The sequence below is a fragment of the Salmo salar genome, chromosome 06 (assembly GCF_965601325.2).
Source record: "Salmo salar chromosome 06, fSalSal1, whole genome shotgun sequence".
Classification (NCBI taxonomy): Eukaryota; Metazoa; Chordata; class Actinopteri; order Salmoniformes; family Salmonidae; genus Salmo; species Salmo salar.
Genome location: NC_138296.1, coordinates 13,456,007 through 13,478,131, shown reverse-complemented (window position 1 = coordinate 13,478,131; position 22,125 = coordinate 13,456,007). Strand labels below are relative to the sequence as shown.

Genomic DNA, 22,125 nt, shown 5'->3' with positions numbered 1-22,125 from the left:
CCCTAGACTAGCCTACGACGCAATGCTCCTCCCTAGACTAGCCTACGACGCAATGCTCCTCCCTAGACTAGCCTACGACGCAATGCTCCTCCCTAGACTAGTCTACGACGCAATGCTCCTCCCTAGACTAGCCTACGACGCAATGCTCCTCCCTAGACTAGCCTACGACGCAATGCTCCTCCCTAGACTAGTCTACCACACAGTTATCCTTTCTAGACTAGTCTACGACGCAATGATCCTCCCTAGACTAGCCTACGACGCAATGCTCCTCCCTAGACTAGACTACGACGCAATGCTCCTCCCTAGATTAGCCTACGACGCAATGCTCCTCCCTAGACTAGCCTACGACGCAATGCTCCTCCCTAGACTAGCCTACGACGCAATGCTCCTCCCTAGACTAGCCTACGACGCAATGCTCCTCCCTAGACTAGTCTACGACGCAATGCTCCTCCCTAGACTAGCCTACGACGCAATGCTCCTCCCTAGACTAGCCTACGACGCAATGCTCCTCCCTAGACTAGCCTACGACGCAATGCTCCTCCCTAGACTAGCCTACGACGCAATGCTCCTCCCTAGACTAGCCTACGACGCAATGCTCCTCCCTAGACTAGACTACGACGCAATGCTCCTCCCTAGACTAGTCTACCACACAGTTATCCTTTCTAGACTAGCCTACGATGCAATGATCCTCCCTAGACTAGCCTACGACGCAATGATCCTCCCTAGACTAGTCTACCACGCAGTTATCCTTCCTAGACTAGTCTACCACGCAGTTATCCTTCCTAGACTAGCTTACCACGCAGTTATCCTTCCTAGACTAGCTTACCACGCAGTTATCCTTCCTAGACTAGCCTACCACGCAGTTATCCTACCTAGACTAGCCTACCACGCAGTTATCCTACCTAGACTAGCCTACCACGCAGTTATCCTACCTAGACTAGCCTACCACGCAGTTATCCTACCTAGACTAGCCTACCACGAAGTTATCCCACCTAGACTAGCCTTCCACGCAGTCATCCTACCTAGACTAGCCTACCACGCAGTTATCCTACCTAGACTAGCCTACCCGCAGTTATCCTACCTAGACTAGCCTACCACGCAGTTATCCTTCCTAGACTAGCCTACCACGCAGTTATCCTTCCTAGACTAGCCTACCACGCAGTTATCCTTCCTAGACTAGCCTACCACGCAGTTATCCTTCCTAGACTAGCCTACCACGCAGTTATCCTTCCTAGACTAATCTACCACGCAGTTATCATTCCTAGACTAGCCTACCACGCAGTTATCCTTCCTAGACTATCCTACCACACAGTTATCCTACCTAGACTAGCCTACCACGCAGTTATCCTACCTAGACTAGCCTACCACGCAGTTATCCTTCCTAGACTAGCCTACCACGCAGTTATCCTTCCTAGACTATCCTACCACGCAGTTATCCTACCTAGACTAGCCTACCACGCAGTTATCCTACCTAGACTAGCCTACCACGCAGTTATCCTTCCTAGACTAGCCTACCACGCAGTTATCCTTCCTAGACTAGCCTACCACGCAGTCATCCTTCCTAGACTAGCCTACCACGCAGTCATCCTTCCTAGACTAGCCTACCACGCAGTTATCCTTCCTAGACTAGCCACAACGCAGTCATCCTTCCTAGACTAGCCTACAACACAGTCATCCTTCCTAGACTAGCCTACAACACAGTCATCCTTCCTAGACTAGTCTACAACACAGTCATCCTTCCTAGGCTAGCCTACAACACAGTCATCCTTCCTAGACTAGCCTACAACACAGTCATCCTTCCTAGACTAGCCTACAACACTAGAGGTCGACCGATTATGATTTTTCAACGCCGATACCGATTGTTGGAGGACCAAAAAAGGCCGATACCGATTATTGGAGGACCAAAAAAGGCCAATACCGATAAAATAAAATAAAATTGTAATAATGACAATTACAACAATACTGAATGAACACTTATTTTAACTTAATATAATACATCAATAAAATCAATTTAGACTCAAATAAATAATGAAATATGTTCAATTTGGTTTAAATAATGCAAAAACAAAAGTGTTGGACAAGAAAGTAAAAGTGCAATATGTGCCATGTAAAAAAGCTAACGTTTAAATTCCTTGCTCAGAACATGGGAACATATGAAAGCTGGTGGTTCCTTTTAACATGAGTCTTCAATATTCCCAGGTAAGAAGTTTTAGGTTGCAGTTATTATAGGAATTATAGGACTATTTCTCTCTATATGATTTGTATTTCATATACCTTTGACTATTGGATGTTCTTATAGGCACTTTAGTATTGCCAGTGTAACAGTATAGCTTCCGTCCCTCTCCTCGCTCCTACCTGGGCTCGAACCAGGAACACATCGACAACAGCCACCCTCGAAGCAGCGTTACCCATGCAGAGCAAGGGGAACAACTACTCCAAGTCTCAGAGCGAGTGATGTTTGAAACGCTATTAGCGCGCACCCGCTAACTAGCTAGCCATTTCACATCGGTTACACCAGCCTAATTTTGGGAGTTGACAGGCTTGAAGTCATAAACAGCGCAATGCATTGCGATGAGCTGCTGGCAAAACGCACGAAAGTGCTGTTTGAATGAATGCTTACGAGCCTGCTGGTGCCTACCACCGCTCAGTCAGACTGCTCTATCAAATCATAGACTTAATTATAATATAATAAACACACAGAAATACGAGCCTTAGGTCATTAATATGGTCGAATCCGGAAACTATCATCTCGAAACAAAACGTTTTTTTCTTTTAGTGAAATACGGAACCGTTCCGAATTTTATCTAACGGGTGGCATCCCTAAGTCTAAATATTCCTATTACATTGCACAACCTTCAATGGTATGTCATAATTATGTAAAATTCTGGCAAATTAGCTCGCAACGAGCCAGGCAATGAACGCAAGAGCAGTGACAATTTCATGTTAGCAGGCAATATTAACTAAATATGCAGGTTTAAAAATATATACTTGTGTATTGATTTTAAAGGCATTGATGTTTATGGTTAGGTACATTGGTGCAACGACAGTGCTTTTTTCGCAAATGCGCTTGTTAAATCATCACCCGTTTGTCGAAGTAGGCTGTGATTCGATGAGAAATTAACAGGCACCGCATCGATTATATGCAACGCAGGACACGTTAGATAAACTAGTAATATCATCAACCATGTGTAGTTAACTAGTGATTATGTTAAGATTGATCGTTTTTTATAAGATAAGTTTAATGCTAGCTAGAAACTTACCTTTGCTTCTAGCTACCCTCGCGTAACAGGTAGTCAGCTTACCAGGCAGGCTCCTCGTGGAGAGCAATGTAAGGCAGGTGGTTAGAGCGTTGGAGTAGTAATCAGAAGGTTGCAAAAACAAATCCCTGAATCCCCCCTGAACAAGGCAGTTAACCCCTGTTCCTAGGCCGTCATTGAAAATAAGAATGTGTTCTTAATCTGACTTGCCTAGTTAAATAAAGGTGTATACATTTTTTTTTTTTAATAATATAATAAATTAAAAAATAAATTTAAAAAAAGAAGAAAAAATTGAAAAAAATAGAAAATAATTTAAAAATGTAATTTAAAAAAAAATAATAATAAAATTATGAAAAAATAAATTATAAAAAAATTGAAAATACAAAAATAATAAAAAAAGAAGAAAAATAGTCTAAAAATCCTACAAAAACTTTCTAAAAAAAGAAATAGGAAAAAAAAGATAAAAACAACCAGAAAAATATAAAAAACATTCTGCAAGTCGGTGGCCAAAAATACCGATTACCAATTGTTATGAAAACTTGAAATCGGCCCAAATTAAATCGGCCATTTCGATTAAATCGGTCGACCTCTATACAACACAGTTATCCTTCCTAGACTAGCCTACACCACAGTTATCCTACCTAGACTACAACACAATTATGCTACCTAGACTAGCCTACAACACAGTTATCCTTCATAGACTACAACACAGTTATCCTACCTAGAGACTAGCCTATAGGTAATGTAATGAATAATTGCATTATTGTTTTCCAGTGAGTACAACATTCTAGTCTAATCTCGGCTGCAATGAAAATGTAATTTGAATAATGGCACAAAAGCCATGTTATTTGAATGTTTCATTTGATTTGCATCAGTTGTGGGTCGACTCTGGACATCTGATAAAGTGTAGAAAGGCCCAGTAGCAGGCCAGTCTGGCTGTAGTTTTACTTCTGATACTGCGATTCACTGTCTGTTGCAGATCATCATTCTCCCAAGTCGTCCTATAATAATGGGGCCACGTATGCTCCCAGCAGGCCCAGTTATTCAGGACAGCTTAACATGTGCTCTGCCCCACCCCCCCCAACACACATACATTTCCATTCTTCGCTTGGTCTACTCATATTTAACCGGTCACTATACCCTACCATTAAGTTAGTCGGGTATAATTGTGTCCGAGTGTTCCTTGGTACTGGCAGTGTGGTAGTGTTGACAGTTTGGGAGGGGTGCTGGGAAGGGAATGGAAGGAGGGAACACCTGAGGGCAGGTAACGATGGGACACACCCTTCTCTCCTCTCTCCTCGCCAGGCTGGCAGGGTGTGGTCGGTTGGTTAGAAAACAACAGAGAGGGAGAAGACTACGTCAACACTGCTGTTTCACAATCACTGTTACCCACACAGAGACATATATAGAGATGTTTACATGGCTCAGATAGAAACTGTCCTAGTTTACACATTCTGGAGCCAGAGCATGGCAGACGGGGTTTCAACCCCTCTTACCGCACCTCTCTTCCGCTCCTAGACTCCTCCCCTTCTATTCTCTTCCCACCTCTCCCAACAGCTCCTCACCTTGTCTCCTATTCCCTCCCAACACCTCCTCCCTTATTCTCCTTCCCTCACCATCTCCCCCCCCCCCCCCCCCCCCCCCTTATTTGGCAGCCAAGATCAGTCCAGATGTGCCATCCCCCTAACGGTTAAAATGAGGATTAGTGGGATGTTAATCAGACTAAGTCTGTGGTTAAGGAGCAGCTCCTACCTCGGGCCTATGAGGTCAGCCCTCTGTCCACCCCTCCCCCTCCAGACCCAAACCACAAAGCTTGCTACAGATCTAGGATCATGCCGCCCCCCTGTCCATGTGTTGTTCTTCATTGTCTTCTAAAATACCAAACTGATCCTAAATCAGCAATCCTACTCAGACACTGCTACATATGGCCTGTGAACTCTGAATTGGGCCTGAGGGTTTGAGGCCAGCCCCTCTTTTCCCCTCCCTCTCCCATCCCCCTGCCAGTGTTGTGTTGACATTCCCCATTGTCTGCCCTCCTTGGTCCTAACAACCAAGTTGCTTAGTAATATCACACACCCACACACACATCCCCGCCCCCAGCCCCGCCCCGCGAGATGACAAGCTGGCCTGGTGGAGATCAGACGTATGCAAACATGCACAGACACTCACCAAACCTGGGCTATGAGTGTCAGTCTGGAGCCTCCCCTGATCTCAGAAAGCCTTACTAAGCCTGTGAGTGTCAGGATGACCGGGTTCTGGAGCTCCACGTCTAGAACTGTTCAAGCCCTCTCTCTCTGTGTGTAGCTGTCTGTCTCCCACTAAGGCAAAGTAAAGTATAGGGAGGGTGAGTCACTATACTGAGTCACTGTAGGGTTCAGAGGCCTGCCTGTCTCTCCTTCAGGTAGTAGAGGGATGGCAACTGATGGGAGTGGGGGCCACAAAAACTATGAACTCATCATGAGGGGCCACAGTGGATCGTGGGTCTGAGTACTCACATCCATACCCACACATGCAGTCAGAGCCAGGGGACCGGAGCAAAATGGTCCCCCCGCAAACATAACATTTTAGCCCCCCTGTCACGTCCTGACCAGTAAAGGGGTTATTTGTTATAATAGTTTGGTCAGGATGTGGCAGGGGGTATTTGTTTTATATGGTTTGGGGTGTGTGTATGTAGAGGGGTGTTTGGTTTATGTATTCCGGGGTTTTGTCATTGTTCTATGTTAGTGTATTTCTATGTTCTGTCTAGTCATTTTTATTTCTATGTTTAGGTAATTGGGGTTGGGGCCTTCAATTGGAGGCAGCTGTCTATCGTTGCCTCTGATTGAAGGTCCTATAAATATGAATGCGTTTGTCATGGGGTTTGTGGGAGGTTGTTCTTTGCATAGCTGTGTGTAGCCTGCAAGACTGTTTGTCGTCCGTTTTCTTGTTTTGTTTATTAAGTGTTCACATTAAAAGTTAAATATGAGCGCTCAACCCGCTGCGCCTTGGTCCATCCATTACGACCGTTACACCCCCCCTATTGACAGTAGAGAGATGTTTTAAGTTGAATTAAATTCGACACATTTTGCCATGGGGTGTAGAGAAGATGTTGCAGTTTCAAAGCAAGTTTGTTGCAATTCTACACATTTTGCCATGGGGCGGAGAGAAGATTTTGTAGTTTTTATTATGATATCTGAGTGAGAGTAACTAACAAATCTATGGGGGCTCCCCGGTCGGTAATTTGATCATAATTACTACAATTTTAGAAAGCTGGCTATACTAACTTACCAATCCAAAACATGTTAGCTGACATGGCTCATTGAGTGACTGTTCGTGACTGACATAAGATAAGCATTTTATTTTGAAATTGCACCTTGGGTATTCTACCTCTCAACAGTAAGTTGAGAACCTGAGTAAATACAAATATAAAAGTTTGTTTTATTATGTTTTGGGAGATGAATCCACTACAAAAAGGGGGGTCGTGGGCCACATGCCCATCCCTGAGGTAGAGCTTGAGATTCCAACACACCCACTGCTGTGCTTACAAACCCTGCCCTGTACTCATGTAGGGACTCAAACCAAGGAGTGCCCCTTTACTGAACAAACAGTGCCACAATGAGATTCCACACACACACACACACACACACCCCTGCTGTGCTTACAAACCCTGCCCTGTACTGACACACACACACACACACACACACACACACACACACACACACACACACACCCCGTGGTGTCATGTGAGTCACAACAGCGTGTTGGCATCTCCTCCACCCGGTGCAGCGTCCACAAGACCACGCTAATGCATTCTGTAGTGAAATGACCCAGCAGGATTCAAATGTCTCCTAAACCATATCACAATCAATCCCCAGTCCTGCTCATAACCAATGAGGCTTGGGGAAACCCCAGACTAGTAGGAGACAGGAAACAGTATGGAGGTCAAACCCAGTCAAGTCAGGTGATACGGCCAGTCAGGTGACACCACCACGGCCAGTCAGGTGACACCACCACGGCCAGTCAGGTGACACGGCCAGTCAGGTGACACCACCACGGCCAGTCAGGTGACACGGCCAGTCAGGTGACACCACCACGGCCAGTCAGGTGACACGGCCAGTCAGGTGACACGGCCAGTCAGGTGACACGGCCACGGCCAGTCAAGTGACACGGCCACGGCCAGTCAAGTGACACGGCCACGTCCAGTCAAGTGACACCTCCACGTCCAGTCAAGTGACACCTCCACGTCCAGTCAAGTGACACCACCACGGCCAGTCAAGTGACACGGCCAGTCAGGTGACACGGCCAGTCAGGTGACACCACCACGGCCAGTCAGGTAGGTGACACGGCCAGTCAGGTAGGTGACACGGCCAGTCAGGTAGGTGACACGGCCAGTCAGGTAGGTGACACGGCCAGTCAGGTAGGTGACACGGCCAGTCAGGTAGGTGACACGGCCAGTCAGGTAGGTGACACGGCCAGTCAGGTAGGTGACACGGCCAGTCAGGTGACACCACCACGGTCAGTGGGCCTGTCTCCATGCCTTCACCTATACTACACTCATAGAAAAGCTGGTGTTGGCCACCATTTATGTGTAACGTCTACTCTGACAGTGTCAGTTCTGAGGAGGGTGTAATTGCGGCCTGCAATTCAGGGCGTTTCTGCATGTGCAGGAACCCCTCTGATCTTCTATTGGTCCATGTTTAAACTAGGACATACGGAAGGCAGGGGCACTGCAGTATAGTAGGTGGCGTTAATGTATAATAATGTTGGATGACAGCCACGATAAACCCCACAGAAGAAGGGGCTTGGTCGACAACGGTAGCTAGCTAGTGTTGGGCGGTATCCAGATTTTCATATCGTCCTTCACTCATCCCGGGATTTATGGTATTACCGGCTTAGGTGTAACACGACCCCTAAGTGTAACTTACTAGTTATCTAAGTTAGTTGCTGAATTCATAAGGTGACGGTGCATCATATTGTGTTGGCTTTCTGCTGTGTTTGAGAAGTCAAAGCCCTGTGGAGGCGTTCTGTACAGCTGTCGCTGCTAGCTTTTGATTTCCTTATGTTTTTTCTCCTCTCCATTCTCAGCCCGTCTGCTCCTCCTCCATCTCCTTCAGCAGAGCAGGTAGGCCCGTTGCCCTAGCGACTCTAGACAGACACAGTGTGTACACATGCTGCTCCAGAGCAGACAAGCATGCGTCAAAACTTTATTCATTTGCACAATGTCTCTCGTTCACATTCGCTTGTAAATGTAGGAAGGAGCTAACCAAAGGTCCTTTTTGGTGAGTTTGGACATTTACAAGCGAACGTGAACGAGAGAAATTGCGCAAATGAAAAAAGGTTGCCTTAATGTGTTTGGACCCCAGGAAGAATAGCTGCTGCCTAATGGCGAACCTTAATAAATACAAGTACTTCACCCACAGCAGAGCCAGAGGCAGGTCAGTCTGTCATGGCTAGTGGGTCCCCCTCTCCTGTCAGAGGAGATCAAGCTGCCATTTAAGAGGCCTTCAAGCTCCACTGCAGCCCCATCGATGTTAATGGGGGCCTGTTCGGCCCACCTTTTCCTCTAGTCCACGATCAGCTCCTTTGTCTTGCTCAAATTGAGGGAGAGGTTGTTGTCCTGGCACCACACTGCCAGTTCTCTGACCTCCTCCCTATAGGCCATCTCATCATTGTCGGTGATCAGGCCTACCACTGTTGTGTCATCAGCAAACTTCATGATGGTGTTGGAGTCGTGTTTGGCCACACAGTCGTGGGTGAACAGGGAGTACAGGAGGGGACTTAGTACACACCCCTGAGGGGCCCCAGTGTTAAGGATCAGCGTGGCAGACGTGTTGTTGCCTACTCTTACCACCTGAGGGCGGCCCGTCAGGAAGTCCAAGATCCAGTTGCAGAGGGAGGTGTTTAGTCCCAGGGTCCTTTGCTTAGTGATGAGCTTTGAGGGAACTATGGTGTTGAACACTGAGCTGTAGTCAATGAACAGCATTCTCACATAGGTGTTCCTTTTGTCCAGGTGGGAAAGGGCAGTGTGGAGTGCGATTGAGATTGCATCATCTGTGGATCTGTTGGGGCGGTATGCAAATTGGAGTGGGTCTAGGGTGTCCGGGAGGATGCTGTTGATGTGAGCCATGACCAGCCTTTCAAAGCACTTCATGGCTACCGACGTGAGTGCATAGGGGCGGTAATCATTTAGACAGGTTACCTTCGCTTCCTTGGGCACAGGGACTATGGTGGTCTGCTTGAAACATGTAGGTATTACAGACTCGGTCAGGGAGAGGTTGAAAATGTCAGTGAAGACACTTGAAAGTTGGTCCGCACATGCTTTGAGTACACGTCCTGGTAATCCGTCTGGCCCCGCGGCTTTGTGAATGTTGACCTGTTTAAAGGTTTTGTTCACATCGGCTACCGAGAGCGTTATCACACAGTCATCCAGAACAGCTGGTGCTCTCGTTCATGATTCAGTGTTGCTTGCCTCGAAGCGAGCATAAAAGGCATTTAGCTCGCGTCACTGGGCAGCTCGCGTCACTGGGCAGCTCGCGTCACTGGGCAGCTCGCGTCACTGGGCAGCTCGCGTCACTGGGCAGCTCGCGTCTGGGTTTCCCTTTGTAGTCCGTAATAGTTTTCAAGCCCTGCCACATCCGACGAGCATCAGAGCCGGTGTAGTAGGATTCGATCTTAAACCTGTTTTGACACTTTGCTTGTTTGATGGTTCATGTGAGGGCATAGCGGGATTTCTTATAAGTGTCCGCATTAGTCTCCCGCTCCTTGAAAGCGGCAGCTCTAGCCTTTAGCTTGATGCGGATGTTGCCTGTAATCCATGGCTGGTTGGGATATGTACGTACAGTCACAGTGGGGACGACGTCATCAATGCACTTATTGATGAAGCCGATGACTGAGTGGGTGTATTCCTCAATGCCATTGGATGAATCCCGGAACATATTCCAGTCTGTGCTAGCAAAACAGTTCTGTAGTGTAGCATCCGCATCATCTGACCACTTCCGTATTGAGCAAGTCACTGGTACTTCCTGGTTAATTTTTGCTTGTAAGCAGGAATCAGGAGGATATAATTATGGTCAGATTTGCCAAATGGAGGGCGAGAGAGAGAGCTTTGTATGCATCTCTGTGTATGAAGTATAAGTGGTCTAGGATTTTTTTCCCCCCTGGTTGCACATGTGACATGCTGGTAAAAATTTGGGAAAACTGATTTAAGTTTGCCTGCATTAAAGTCCCCGGCCACTACGAGCGCCGCTTCTGGGTGAACATTTTATTTGCTTATGGCCTTATACAGCTGGTTGAGAGCGGTCATAGTGCCAGCTTCGTTTTGTGGTGGTAAATAGACGGCTACGAATAATATAGATGAGAACTCTCTTGGTAGATAGGGCGGTCTACAGCTTATCATAAGGTACTCTATCTCAGGTGAGCAATACCTCGAGACTTCTTTAATATTAGCTAGATCAGTCTACCATGGCAGTGGGTCTGTATCTCCAGAAATATCACTTTACCATAGAAGAGGGCCTGGCTAGTGTCTCTATGCCTTCACCCATACCAGAGCCATGCAGATCAGGTTATTATACTATGGTATTGAGCCTCCATCCCACCATACTCTCACCCATAGCCAGAGACAGTCACATCACAACGCTACCATGGAAGGCCTGCCCTGTCTCTCCAATCAGATCAGTCTACCATGGAAGAGGGCCTAGCTAGCGTCTCCAACCACAGCAGACCCCGTCTCTCCATGCCTTCACCCGTACCCGGGCCAGTCAGGGTATGTGACAGGAGGCCTGGGCCCCAGAGACACACAGACAGCTGGGGGGGGGGGGGGGGGGGGGGGGGGGGTCACAGCCTGATGAGCAGGGTTACTGACACCTGCATTGTGCCACATGTGAAGGTTCTTCTATTCCTCCGTATGACAGAGAAAACCTCATCCACTACTACACAGGGCCACTACTACACAGGGCCAGGAGGCATCATTATCAACACTGGAGGACTAATGATTCATCAAAGTGCATATATAGAGACTCAAACAGTACCAGGTGTGTATCCATCCAGAGAACAAACACTTCCCTGCCTCCCTCCCTCCTTCAGGGTCTCTAAAAGAAGCATCTCCCTCTCAGCCTCTCGTCATCTGGCCTCCTTTCTGACGTCTGACAGACTCCCAGAAGAACAGCGAGAGACCTCAGCTCCTCTCAGCCCTATTCTGGGATCCTACATGTCCTTCTTTCAGAGTAGAACTGTGCCTGGTGAAGGCTGAGAGAAGAGGGGGTGTATGGGAGTCAGTGCACTGCAGTGAACAGGGCAAATGGGTGGTTAGTTGGATGTTGGGGTTTGGGTGGTGTTCAGTAGGGAGAAAATGGTTTGAAGGATTTCGAAACATAGATGGTAGAAACTGAACAATAACCAATAAGAACAAAGATTTGGTTTATTTTGCCAAACCTTTTACTAAGGTGGGCCCTACTAACACTGCCATGGTTTCTCCACCTTGAAAAGCTGAGAGGAGAACATGGAGGCTGTGTGTGTAGAATCATAGTGATGTGATTCCATGTGTAACAGGAAGTTCTTAGTACCTCATAACCAGAGAGTTGTGTTAGCATTCCACAATAACCACACACCAGGTGTTTCATTAAAAAGGTTCAAGCCCTGATGCCAAGCGCAAGGAAGTCAACTTGAGCCCTATGGCCAACAACATGTGGTAGTTGAGACCCGTAGCATATTTTAAAATGGTTACAACTTGACTGAGTGTTTTAGTCCAGGTCTTTCTGTAGGCTTATATGTGTCGACCCCCCACTACAACAAAATACATTGTTTCAGGTCCAAACCCCAAGGCCCTTCCATATTCTGTAAGCTTGTCCATTTCCCCTGGACCCCCCCCCCCCCCAGTGTTGTTCTCCTAACACTACACAGCTGATTACTGATTAGAATAACCAAAGCTTGATGATGAGGTGGTCATTTGAATCAGCTGTGTAGTGCTGGGGCAAAAAAACTAAATGTGCACCCAGGAGGGCCCAGGACCCCCGCCTTCTCTGAAACACCGCCTCTCCTCACTCTTTCTTTGCCCTTCTCTCTCTGCCCAAATATGTTAAACTAGTTGCATTATTCATTTGAATTTCTGACTTTGATTTCAAATCAAATGTATTTATAAAGCCCTTTTTACATCAGCAGATGTCACTACGTGATGTACAGAAACCCAGCCTAAAACCCCCAACAGCAAGCAATGCAGATGTAGAAGCACGGTGGCTAGGATTTATTCGAGTTTTCTAAAGCCCCAGGACCGACTGAGAAACCCTGAACTAGCTAGTAATATACAGTCAGACCTAGCTGTCCTAGTGGATCAGTCAGTGGGCTGTTCTCTTAGGTAATCAATGGAATATGAACGCCTGGAAAGAAGCTCTTCCCAATATGAAACTAAGACAGAGGCTCCAGCCCAGGCTTATTTTTGCTGAACAGGTTTTGTGGTGTTGAAATCCCCAGGGCAAATGTTTGAAGTACCTGTTACAACACAGCCTGCTAGCTTCCCTACCTCTACCTCCTCCTCCTTCCTGCCCTGTCAACCAAACACAAATGTGTAGGAATGTCCCTCACACACACAGTAGGATGTCAACATGAAATACATTGAAAGAAGAAGTTAATGTGTAATGAATCTATTGATTAAATGTGACTGTGCCACGGTGTGTGTCATATGTAGCCTGTCCATTAGATATTCAGTCTCTCACGTCAACATAATATGGGGCCTGAACGTATTACAAACATGATCTAGCTATTATGGCAGAAGCATAGCGCAGTATGACATGTCTGAACAGTGGCGTGTAGCCTACATTGTGCGACTGCGCCGAGAAGCGCTGATTTTACTGTAGAAATGTAGTCCTACCTGATGCCCAACGGACGGCAACAAAATGAAAGCTACGCGTTGTTATTGACTGTAAAATACATATAATAACTAATAGCATTTACTCAGAAAAGTAGGCCAATATAATTGAACAGGGAAGACTTTCAATAAAGAGCTTCGAATGATCCCTCGGGAATTCTCACCGAGTGAATAGAGATTCTAATCGCCGTTCAAGATGCGCACCGAATGGGGGGGAGGGCAAAAATGCAATTAAATCACTAATAAAAACACATTCCAAAATATTTACAGAACTTATATTATGAGTAGGCCTATATCGTCTGTCAATAACGTGTGGCATCAAACTTTTTATAGTTGTAGAAGCTTACCTTGTAGACATTCTCCGTTATGCGGTGAACCTCGTCGGTGCGAGACATCTTGAAATCTTCGGTCAAAACCATAAACAGTATTTTCCTTTTAGAGAGAAGTTATCCGAGTGAAATACGCCGAATGGGTAGAGAGAGTAGCCTAAACGAAGAGAAGATGTGATGCGATTGACCGCGAAGGTACGTGTGCCTGAAAGAAAGAGACAGTAAACGGAAGATTCTCTAGGTCGGTTGCGCCCACTCGAATCCCTCTCACGCACTCAACCTCTGCGGTGTTCGCCAAAGCTTCTTGTCACATCGGAGCTTTTCCAATTACAAGAGCACCTTCTCTGAAACACCGCCTCTCCCCTCTCTCTCTGCCCAAATATGTTAAACTAGTTGCATTATTCATTTGAATTTCTGACATTGATTTCAAATCAAATTGATTTATAACGCCAAATGTATTTATAAAGTGCTTATACCGAAACCCAGCCTAAAACCCCAAACAGCAAGCATTCCAGAAGCACGGTGGCTAGAATGTATTATAGTTCTACAAAGCTTTATATTTTATAAATATATACAGTGCCTATAGAAAGTCTACATCCCCTTCAATTTATTTCAAATTATGTTGCATTACAAAGTGGGATTAAAATAGATTTCATTGTAAAAAAAAAACTAACGTTTTTACTAAATTATAAATTATATGGAGTCCATAAGTTATATGGACTCACTCAGTGTGAAATAATAGGGTTTGACAAGATTTATGATTGACTAACCCTTCCTCTGTCCCCCTTACACACATCTGGAAGATTCCTCAATCAAGTATTACATTTCACTCACAGATTCAACTACAAAGACAAGGGGGCTGTTCGAAAGCCTCAAAGGGCAGTGATTAGTAGATGGGTAACAAATCAGACTTTGGATATCTCTTTAAGCATGGTCAAGCTAATAACTATGCTGTGGATGATGTATTAAGACACCCAGACATCAAAGATGCAGTCCTCCTTCAAGAACTGAGCTGCAGGAAAGGAAGAAAAGTGCTTAGGGATGTCACCATGAGGCTATTGGTGATTTTATAACAGAGTTCAGTGGCTGTGATGGTAGAAAACTGAGGATAGACCAACAACATTGTAGTGACTCCACAATACTCAGTTAATTGACAGAGTGAAAAGAAGAATACAAATATACAGGAATACAAATATTCCAAAACATGCATCTTGTATGCAATAAGACACTAAAGTAATACTGCAAAAAACATGGCAAATGAATACACCTTTTGGCCTAAATGCAAAGCCTTATGTTTGGGACAAATCCAACAACACGCCACTGAGTAACTGCCTCCTTATTTTCAAGCATGGTAGTGGCTGCATCATGTTATTGGTATGCTTGACATTGGCAAATACTGGTACATTTTTCAGGATGAAAAGAAATGGAATGGAGCTAAGCGTAGGCAAAATCCTAGAGGAAAACCTGCTTCAGTCTGCTTTACACCAGATACTGGGAGAGGAATTCACCTTTCAGCAGGACAATAACCTAAAACACAAAGCCAAATATACAGCGGAGTAGTTTACCAAGAAGACAGTGAATGTTCCTGATTGGCCAAGTTACAATCTGCTTGAAATCTATGGAAAGACTTGACAACACATTGAAAAAAAGAATGGGCAAATGTTTCACAATTCAGGTGTGGAAAGCTTTAATGAGACTTACCTAGAAAGACTCACAGCTGTAATCGCTGCCAATGGTGCTTCTACAAAGTATTGACTCAGCAGTGTGAATACTTATGTAAATTAGATATTTCTGTATTTCATTGTCAATCAATTTACTAAATGTTCTACAAACATGTTTTCACTTTATGTTGTATTGTGTGTAGATGGCATTTTATTATTTATTTTATCTAATCAAGATGTTATATTTTTCATTCCTCTTTACAAAAATAAATAATTGTGTTTTGTGTAGCTTGCTGACATAAAACAAAAAAGTACAATTTTTAATCCCACTTTGTAACACATTAAAATGTGAATAAATCCAAGGGGGCTGTAGACTTTCTACAGGGACTGTATGACTGCATCTACACTTCAGGTGATATAGTGAAATTAAACATCACAAAAATATTTAAAACAAAGAATGCCGATCACTTTAAAAAAAAATCACTATCATGGAAATATTTGTTACCAAACAAAATCAATAGCCTCACATACGAACCCTACAAGTCATAAGTCATGTAACACCAATTCAGACTGTATGAAACTGAACAAAGGCCTGGTGAAGGACACAAGCCCTTTTCTCACAGGGGAAGTATAATTGAAATGGTCAGTTACTGCTGGAAAATAACACCAGGGAATGTTTTCATTAAGTGTCCTAGATGTCTCGTAATGTGACAATTTCAGTGGAGGATACTGTTGTGTGGAACACACCCACCATTATGGCTACAATGTTTTTTACATAGAGAGATGATCCATTCTACAAGGAGCCAGCATAGCTTATGAAGGAAGATGTCCACAACATTAGAAGAATACCTTTCACAGGCATGTGAACCAGACTTCCTGTTCCTGATCAGCTAGTCACCAGCAGTAAGAGGTCTGTAGTTCTGGCTTCAGGGAACCAGACTTCCTGTTCCTGACCAGCTAGTCACCAGCAGTAGGAGGTCTGTAGTTCTGGCTTCAGGGAACCAGACTTCCTGTTCCTGATCAGCTAGTCACCAGCAGTAGGAGGTCTGTAGTTCTGGCTTCAGGGAACCAGACTTCCTGTTCCTGACCAGCTAGTCACCAGCAGTAGGAGGTCTGTAGTTCTGGCTCCGGGGAACCAGACTTCCTGTTCCTGATCAGCTAGTCAACAGCAGTAGGAGGTCTGTAGTTCTGGCTTCAGGGAACCAGACTTCCTGTTCCTGATCAGCTAGTCACCAGCAGTAGGAGGCCTACAGTTCTGGCTTCAGGGCAGCAGCGGTGTGGGCTGAAGCCTTGTGGGTGGAATCCAGTCCACATCTGACTTGGGCTCCAGCCAGCTAGGCAGAGAGCTGTGGTACACTGCTCAGAGAGGGAGACAGGTAGGCAGAGAGCTGTGGTACACTGCTCAGAGAGGGAGACAGGTAGGCAGAGAGCTGTGGTACACTGCTCAGAGAGGGAGACAGGTAGGCAGAGAGCTGTGGTACACTGCTCAGAGAGGGAGACAGGTAGGCAGAGAGCTGTGGTACACTGCTCAGAGAGGGAGACAGGCAGGCAGAGAGCTGTGGTATACTGCTCACAGAGGGAGACAGGCAGGCAGAGAGCTGTGGTATACTGCTCAGATATGTGAGACAGGCAGGCAGAGAGCTGTGGTATACTGCTCAGAGAGGGAGACAGGCAGGCAGAGAGCTGTGGTATACTGCTCAGAGAGGGAGACAGGTAGGCAGCCAGAGAGTGGGAGAGATATGCCAGTGCCAATACTCAGGTCCTCACCATGACTAGGCTAGTAAGTGGACTGTTGTGGAACAGTTCTACTAACCCACACAATGATGTTATAGCTTCGTGTTCCAATGTTTGACGGACAGACAGGTCCACCATATTGTATCCTCTGTAAATACAGCAACAATTCCTGATCCTCTGGTCATATAAACATGCACTACAATAATGATATACAATCATCTGCATAAACATATTTTGATAGGGTACAATAACGTTTTCTATACCAGGAGTATACAACTCTTACCATATGAGGTCCAGAGCCAGCTGGTTTTCTGTTCCACCTGATAATTAAATTGTACCCACTTGGTGTCCCAGGTCTAAGTCAGTCCCTGATTAGAGGGGAACAATGTAAAAAATGCAGTGGCACTGGCTTCAAGGTCCTGAGTTAAGTTTGAGGGCTGTAAACAATAGCATTATGTAAGATAGGAAACCCATGGGGGAAAACTAATTGTTTTCCATAGCACCGTCCGTGGGTGATATTGTTCACACAGAGTGGATAATTGGTGTTAGCTCATTGTTCATTCAAAGTGTTCTCTTTAATGTAGTCCTGGCTGTAAACAATGCATTGGCAGTGGCTTTCTCACCTGGATTAGACGTCTCACACACATCACGGCCCAATCCCAAATGGACCCCTAGAGTGGAGCAATATGGTAATAGCTATCTCAGGCTATCTGGGGTAGGCTATCTCAGGGGTAGGCACGCTGTTCCTGGAGAGTCGCGGGGTATGCAGTATTTCCTTTAACCGACCTGGAAGGCCACGTGTGTTGAATTTAGTCAATCACTGATCTGACCAACTCAGCTAATTGGTCAGTTCAGCGAATGACTAAAATTCAACACACCTGGTCTTCCAAGTTGGTTTAAAGCACAATCCTGCGGCTCTCCAGGAACAGGGCTGCCTACCCCTGACCTAGGGGAAAGTTTCACCATACTGCTTATACCAATCAAATCCTCTCTGAATAGGTTATAGGGGGTGATTTTGGATTGGGCCTCTCTTTTCTCTGCCAACAACGTTTACATCTCCAAACTGGTTCTGAGAACTCACTGGTGTCTAGTGCCACCTTGTGGTGAGATCATATACTACAAACTGAATACAGTCTTCAGTGAGCATTTATGAAAAGGGATCATGTTGATAAAAAACAATCAAATATGACTTTAAAATAATGACAATAGTGTTTCTGATCCATGAATAGTAAAATGTGGACATATACTGTAATTAGTTGTGCTGTGTTTCGCTTGTTATTGACCTAGCAGAGTACAATAGGAGAGGAGGCAAAGTGGAGTCGCAACTCAACGGTTCAGACACGAGAGGTATGTGGCAGGGTCTACAGTCAATCACTGACTACAAAAGAATAACCAGCCCCGTCGCGGATCACGATGCCTTGCTCCCAGACAGACTAAACAAATGTTTTGCTCGCTTTGAGGACAATACAGTGCCACTGACACGGCCCGCTACCAAAACCTGCGGGCTCTCCTTCACTGTAGCCAACGTGAGTAAAACATTTAAACGTGTTAACCCTCGCAAGGCTGCAGGCCCAGACGGCATTCCCGGCCGCATCCTCAGAGCATGCGCAGACCAGCTGGCTGGTGTGTTTACAGACATAGTCAATCAATCCTTATCCCAGTCTGCTGTCCCCACATGCTTCAAGAGGGCCACCATTGTTCCTGTTCCCAAGAAAGCTAAGGTATCTGAGCTAAATGACTTCCGTCATCATGAAGTGCTTTGAGAGACTAGTAAAGGACCATATCACCTCCACCCTACCTGACACCCTAGACCCACTCCAATTTGCTTACCGACCCATTAGGTCCACAGACGACGCAATCGCCATCACACTGCCCTAACCCATCTGGACAAGAGGAATACCTACAGTGGAGGGAAAAAAGTATTTGATCCCCTGCTGATTTTGTACGTTTGCCCACTTACAAAGAAATGATCAGTCTATAATTTTACTGGTAGGTTTATATGAACAGTGAGAGACAGAATAACAACCAAAAAAATCCAGAAAAATGCATGTCAAATTGTATAAATTGATTTGCATTTTAATGAGGGAAATAAGTATTTGACCCCTCTGCAAAACATGACTTAGTACTTGGTGGCAAAACCCTTGTTGGCAATCACAGAGGTCAGACGTTTCTTGTAGTTGGCCACCAGGTTTGCATACATCTCAGGAGGGATTTTGTCCCACTTCTCTTTGCAGATCTTCTCCAAGTCATTAAGGTTGAGGCTGACGTTTGGCAACTCGAACCTTCAGCTCCCTCCACAGATTTTCTATGGGATTAAGGTCTGGAGACTGGCTAGGCCACTCCAGGACCTTAATGTGCTTCTTCTTGAGCTACTCCTTTGTTGCCTTGGCCGTGTGTTTTGGGTCATTGTCATGCTGGAATACCCATCCACGACCCATTTTCAATGCCCTGGCTGAGGGAAGGAGGTTCACACCCAAGATTTGACGGTACATGGCCCCGTCCATCGTCCCTTTGATGCGGTGAAGTTGTCCTGTCCCCTTAGCAGAAAAACACCCCCAAAGCATAATGTTTCCACCTCCATGTTTGACAGTGGAGATGGTGTTCTTGGGGTCATAGGCAGCATTCCTCCTCCTCCAAACACAGCGAGTTGAGTTGATGCCAAAGAGCTCCATTTTGGTCTCATCTGACCACAACACTTTCACCCAGTTGTCCTGAGTCATTCAGATGTTCATTGGCAGACTTCAGACGGGCCTGTATATGTATTCTTGAGCAGGGGGACCTTGCGGGCGCTGCAGGATTTCAGTCCTTCACGGCATAGTGTGTTACCAATTGTTTTCTTGGTGACTATGGTCCCAGCTGCCTTGAGATCATTGACAAGATCCTCCCGTGTAGTTCTGGGCTGATTCCTCACCGTTCTCATGATCATTGTAACTCCACGAGGTGAGATCTTGCATGGAGCCCCAGGCCGAGGGATATTGACAGTTCTTTTGTGTTTCTTCCATTTGCGAATAATCGCACCAAATGTTGTCACCTTCTCACCAAGCTGCTTGGCGATGGTCTTGTAGCCCATTCCAGCCTTGTGTAGGTCTACAATCTTGTCCCTGACATCCTTGGAGAGCTCTTTGGTCTTGGCCATGGTGGAGAGTTGGGAATCTTATTGATTGATTGCTTCTGTGGACAGGTCTCTTTTACACAGGTAACAAGCTGCGGTTAGGAGCACACCCTTTAAGAGTGTGCTCCTAATCTCAGCTCGTTACCTGTATAAAAGACACCTGGGAGCCAGAAATCTTTCTGATTGAGAGGGGGTCAAATACTTATTTCCCTCATTAAAATGCAAATCAATTTATAACATTTTTGACATGCGTTTTTCTGTATTTTTTTGTTGTTATTCTGTCTCTCACTGTTCAAATAAACCTACCATTAAAATTATAGACTGATCATTTCTTTGTCAGTGGGCAAACGTACAAAATCAGCAGGGGATCAAATACTTTTTTCCCCCCACTGTATGTAAGAATGCTGTTCATCGATTACAGCTCAGCATTTAACACATAGTACCCTCCAAACTTGTCATTAAGCTCGAGACCCTGGGTCTCGACCCCGCCCTGTGCAACTGGGTCCTGGCCGCCCCCAGGTGGTGAGGGTAGGTAACAACATCTCCACCCCGCTGATCCTTAACACTGAGTCCCCACAAGGGTGTGTTCTCAGCCCTCTCCTGTACTCCCTGTTCACCCACGACTGCGTGGCCATGTACGCCTCCAACTCAATCATCAAGTTTGCAGACGAAACTACAGTGGTAGGCTTGATTACCAACAACGACGAGACGGCTTACAGGGAGGAGGTGAGGGCCCTTGGAGAGTGGTTTTCAGAATAATAACCTCGCACTCAATGTCAACAAAACAAAGGAGATGATTGTGGACTTCAGGAAACAGCAGAGGGAGCAGCCCCCTACCTACATTGACGGGACAGTAGTGGAGAGGGTGGAGAGTTTTAAGTTTCTCGGCGTACACATCACGGACAAACTGAAATGGTCCACCCACAGACAGCGTGGTGAAGAAGGCGCAGCAGCGCCTCTTCAACCTCAGGAGGCTGAAGAAATTCGGCTTGTCACCAAAGACACTCACAAACTTTTACAGATGCACAAACAAGAGCATCCTGTCGGGCTGTATCACCGCCTGGTACGGCAGCTGCTCCGCCCATAACCGGAAGGCTCTCCAGAGGGTAGTGAGGTCTGCACAACGCATCACCGGGGGCAAACTACCTGCCCTCCAGGACACCTACACCACCCGATGTCACAGGAAGGCCAAAAAGATCATCAAGGACAACAACCACCTGAGCCACTGCCTGTTCACCCCGCTATCATCCAGAAGGCGAGGTCAGTACAGGTGCATCAAAGCAGGGACCGAGAGACTGAAAAACAGCTTCTATCTCAAGGCTATCAGACTGTTGAACAGCCATCACTAACATTGAGTGGCTGCTGCCAACATACTGACTCAACTCTAGCCACTTTAATAATGGAAAAATGTATGTAATCTATTTATCACTAGCCACTTTATATTATGTTTACTTACCTTACATTACACATTTCATATGTATATACTGTACGCTATACCATCTACTGCATCTTGCCATCTTGAGATAATTAAATGTATCACTAGCCACTTTAATCAATGCCACTTTATATGTTTTCATACGCTACATTACTTATCTCATATGTATATACTGTACTCTATACCATCTACTGCATCTTGCCTATGCCATTCAGCCATCACTCATTTATATATTTTTATGTACATATTCGTATTCATTCCTTTACATTTGTGTATATAAGGTAGTTGTTGTGAAATTCTTAGGTTATATGACTTGTTAGATATTACTGCATGGTCGGAACTAGAAGCACAAGCATTTCACTACACTTGCATTAACACCTGCTAACCATGTGTATGTGACAAATAAATTTGATTTGAGGTGAAAGACCGAGACACAGAGTTGTCTATAAGCCATAGCTCTGCCTTTTAATTATGGAAAAAAATTGTTTTAAAATGACATCTATCTTCGGTTACGTCTAACTTCATTTTTCAGTCGTGTGAATAATAAAGGAATTTGTACAGTGACAACATGCTACCAATCAATCCAAACCATATACTGAGACGGCAATCATTTTCCCTTTAGTGTTTAATTCATAATTAAAAAGAGAGTGACCAGAGGAGACTTCAGCACAAATGTTCTCCTAGGAGGCCTCTGGGTGTGTGTGTGTCTGCTTGTACACATCTGTGTGTGTACACATTTGTTCCTGTTTTTGCTACATA

General features: G+C 45.5%; 1 protein-coding gene across 4 annotated transcripts in view; it reads right to left on the bottom strand.

Annotated features, from left to right (window-relative positions):
* LOC106606286 (BAR/IMD domain-containing adapter protein 2) overlaps positions 1-13,759 on the bottom strand; it is a 263,933-nt gene extending 250,174 nt beyond the window's left edge. For all 4 annotated transcript variants that reach the window (XM_014202430.3, XM_014202428.3, XM_082976331.1 and 1 more), the window contains exon 1: positions 13,443-13,759. In XM_014202430.3, the coding sequence (XP_014057905.1) occupies positions 13,443-13,514 (72 nt within the window). In that variant the 5' untranslated portion in view covers positions 13,515-13,759. The remainder of the gene's footprint in view (positions 1-13,442) is intronic.
* Between the last annotated feature and the right edge of the window lie 8,366 nt (positions 13,760-22,125).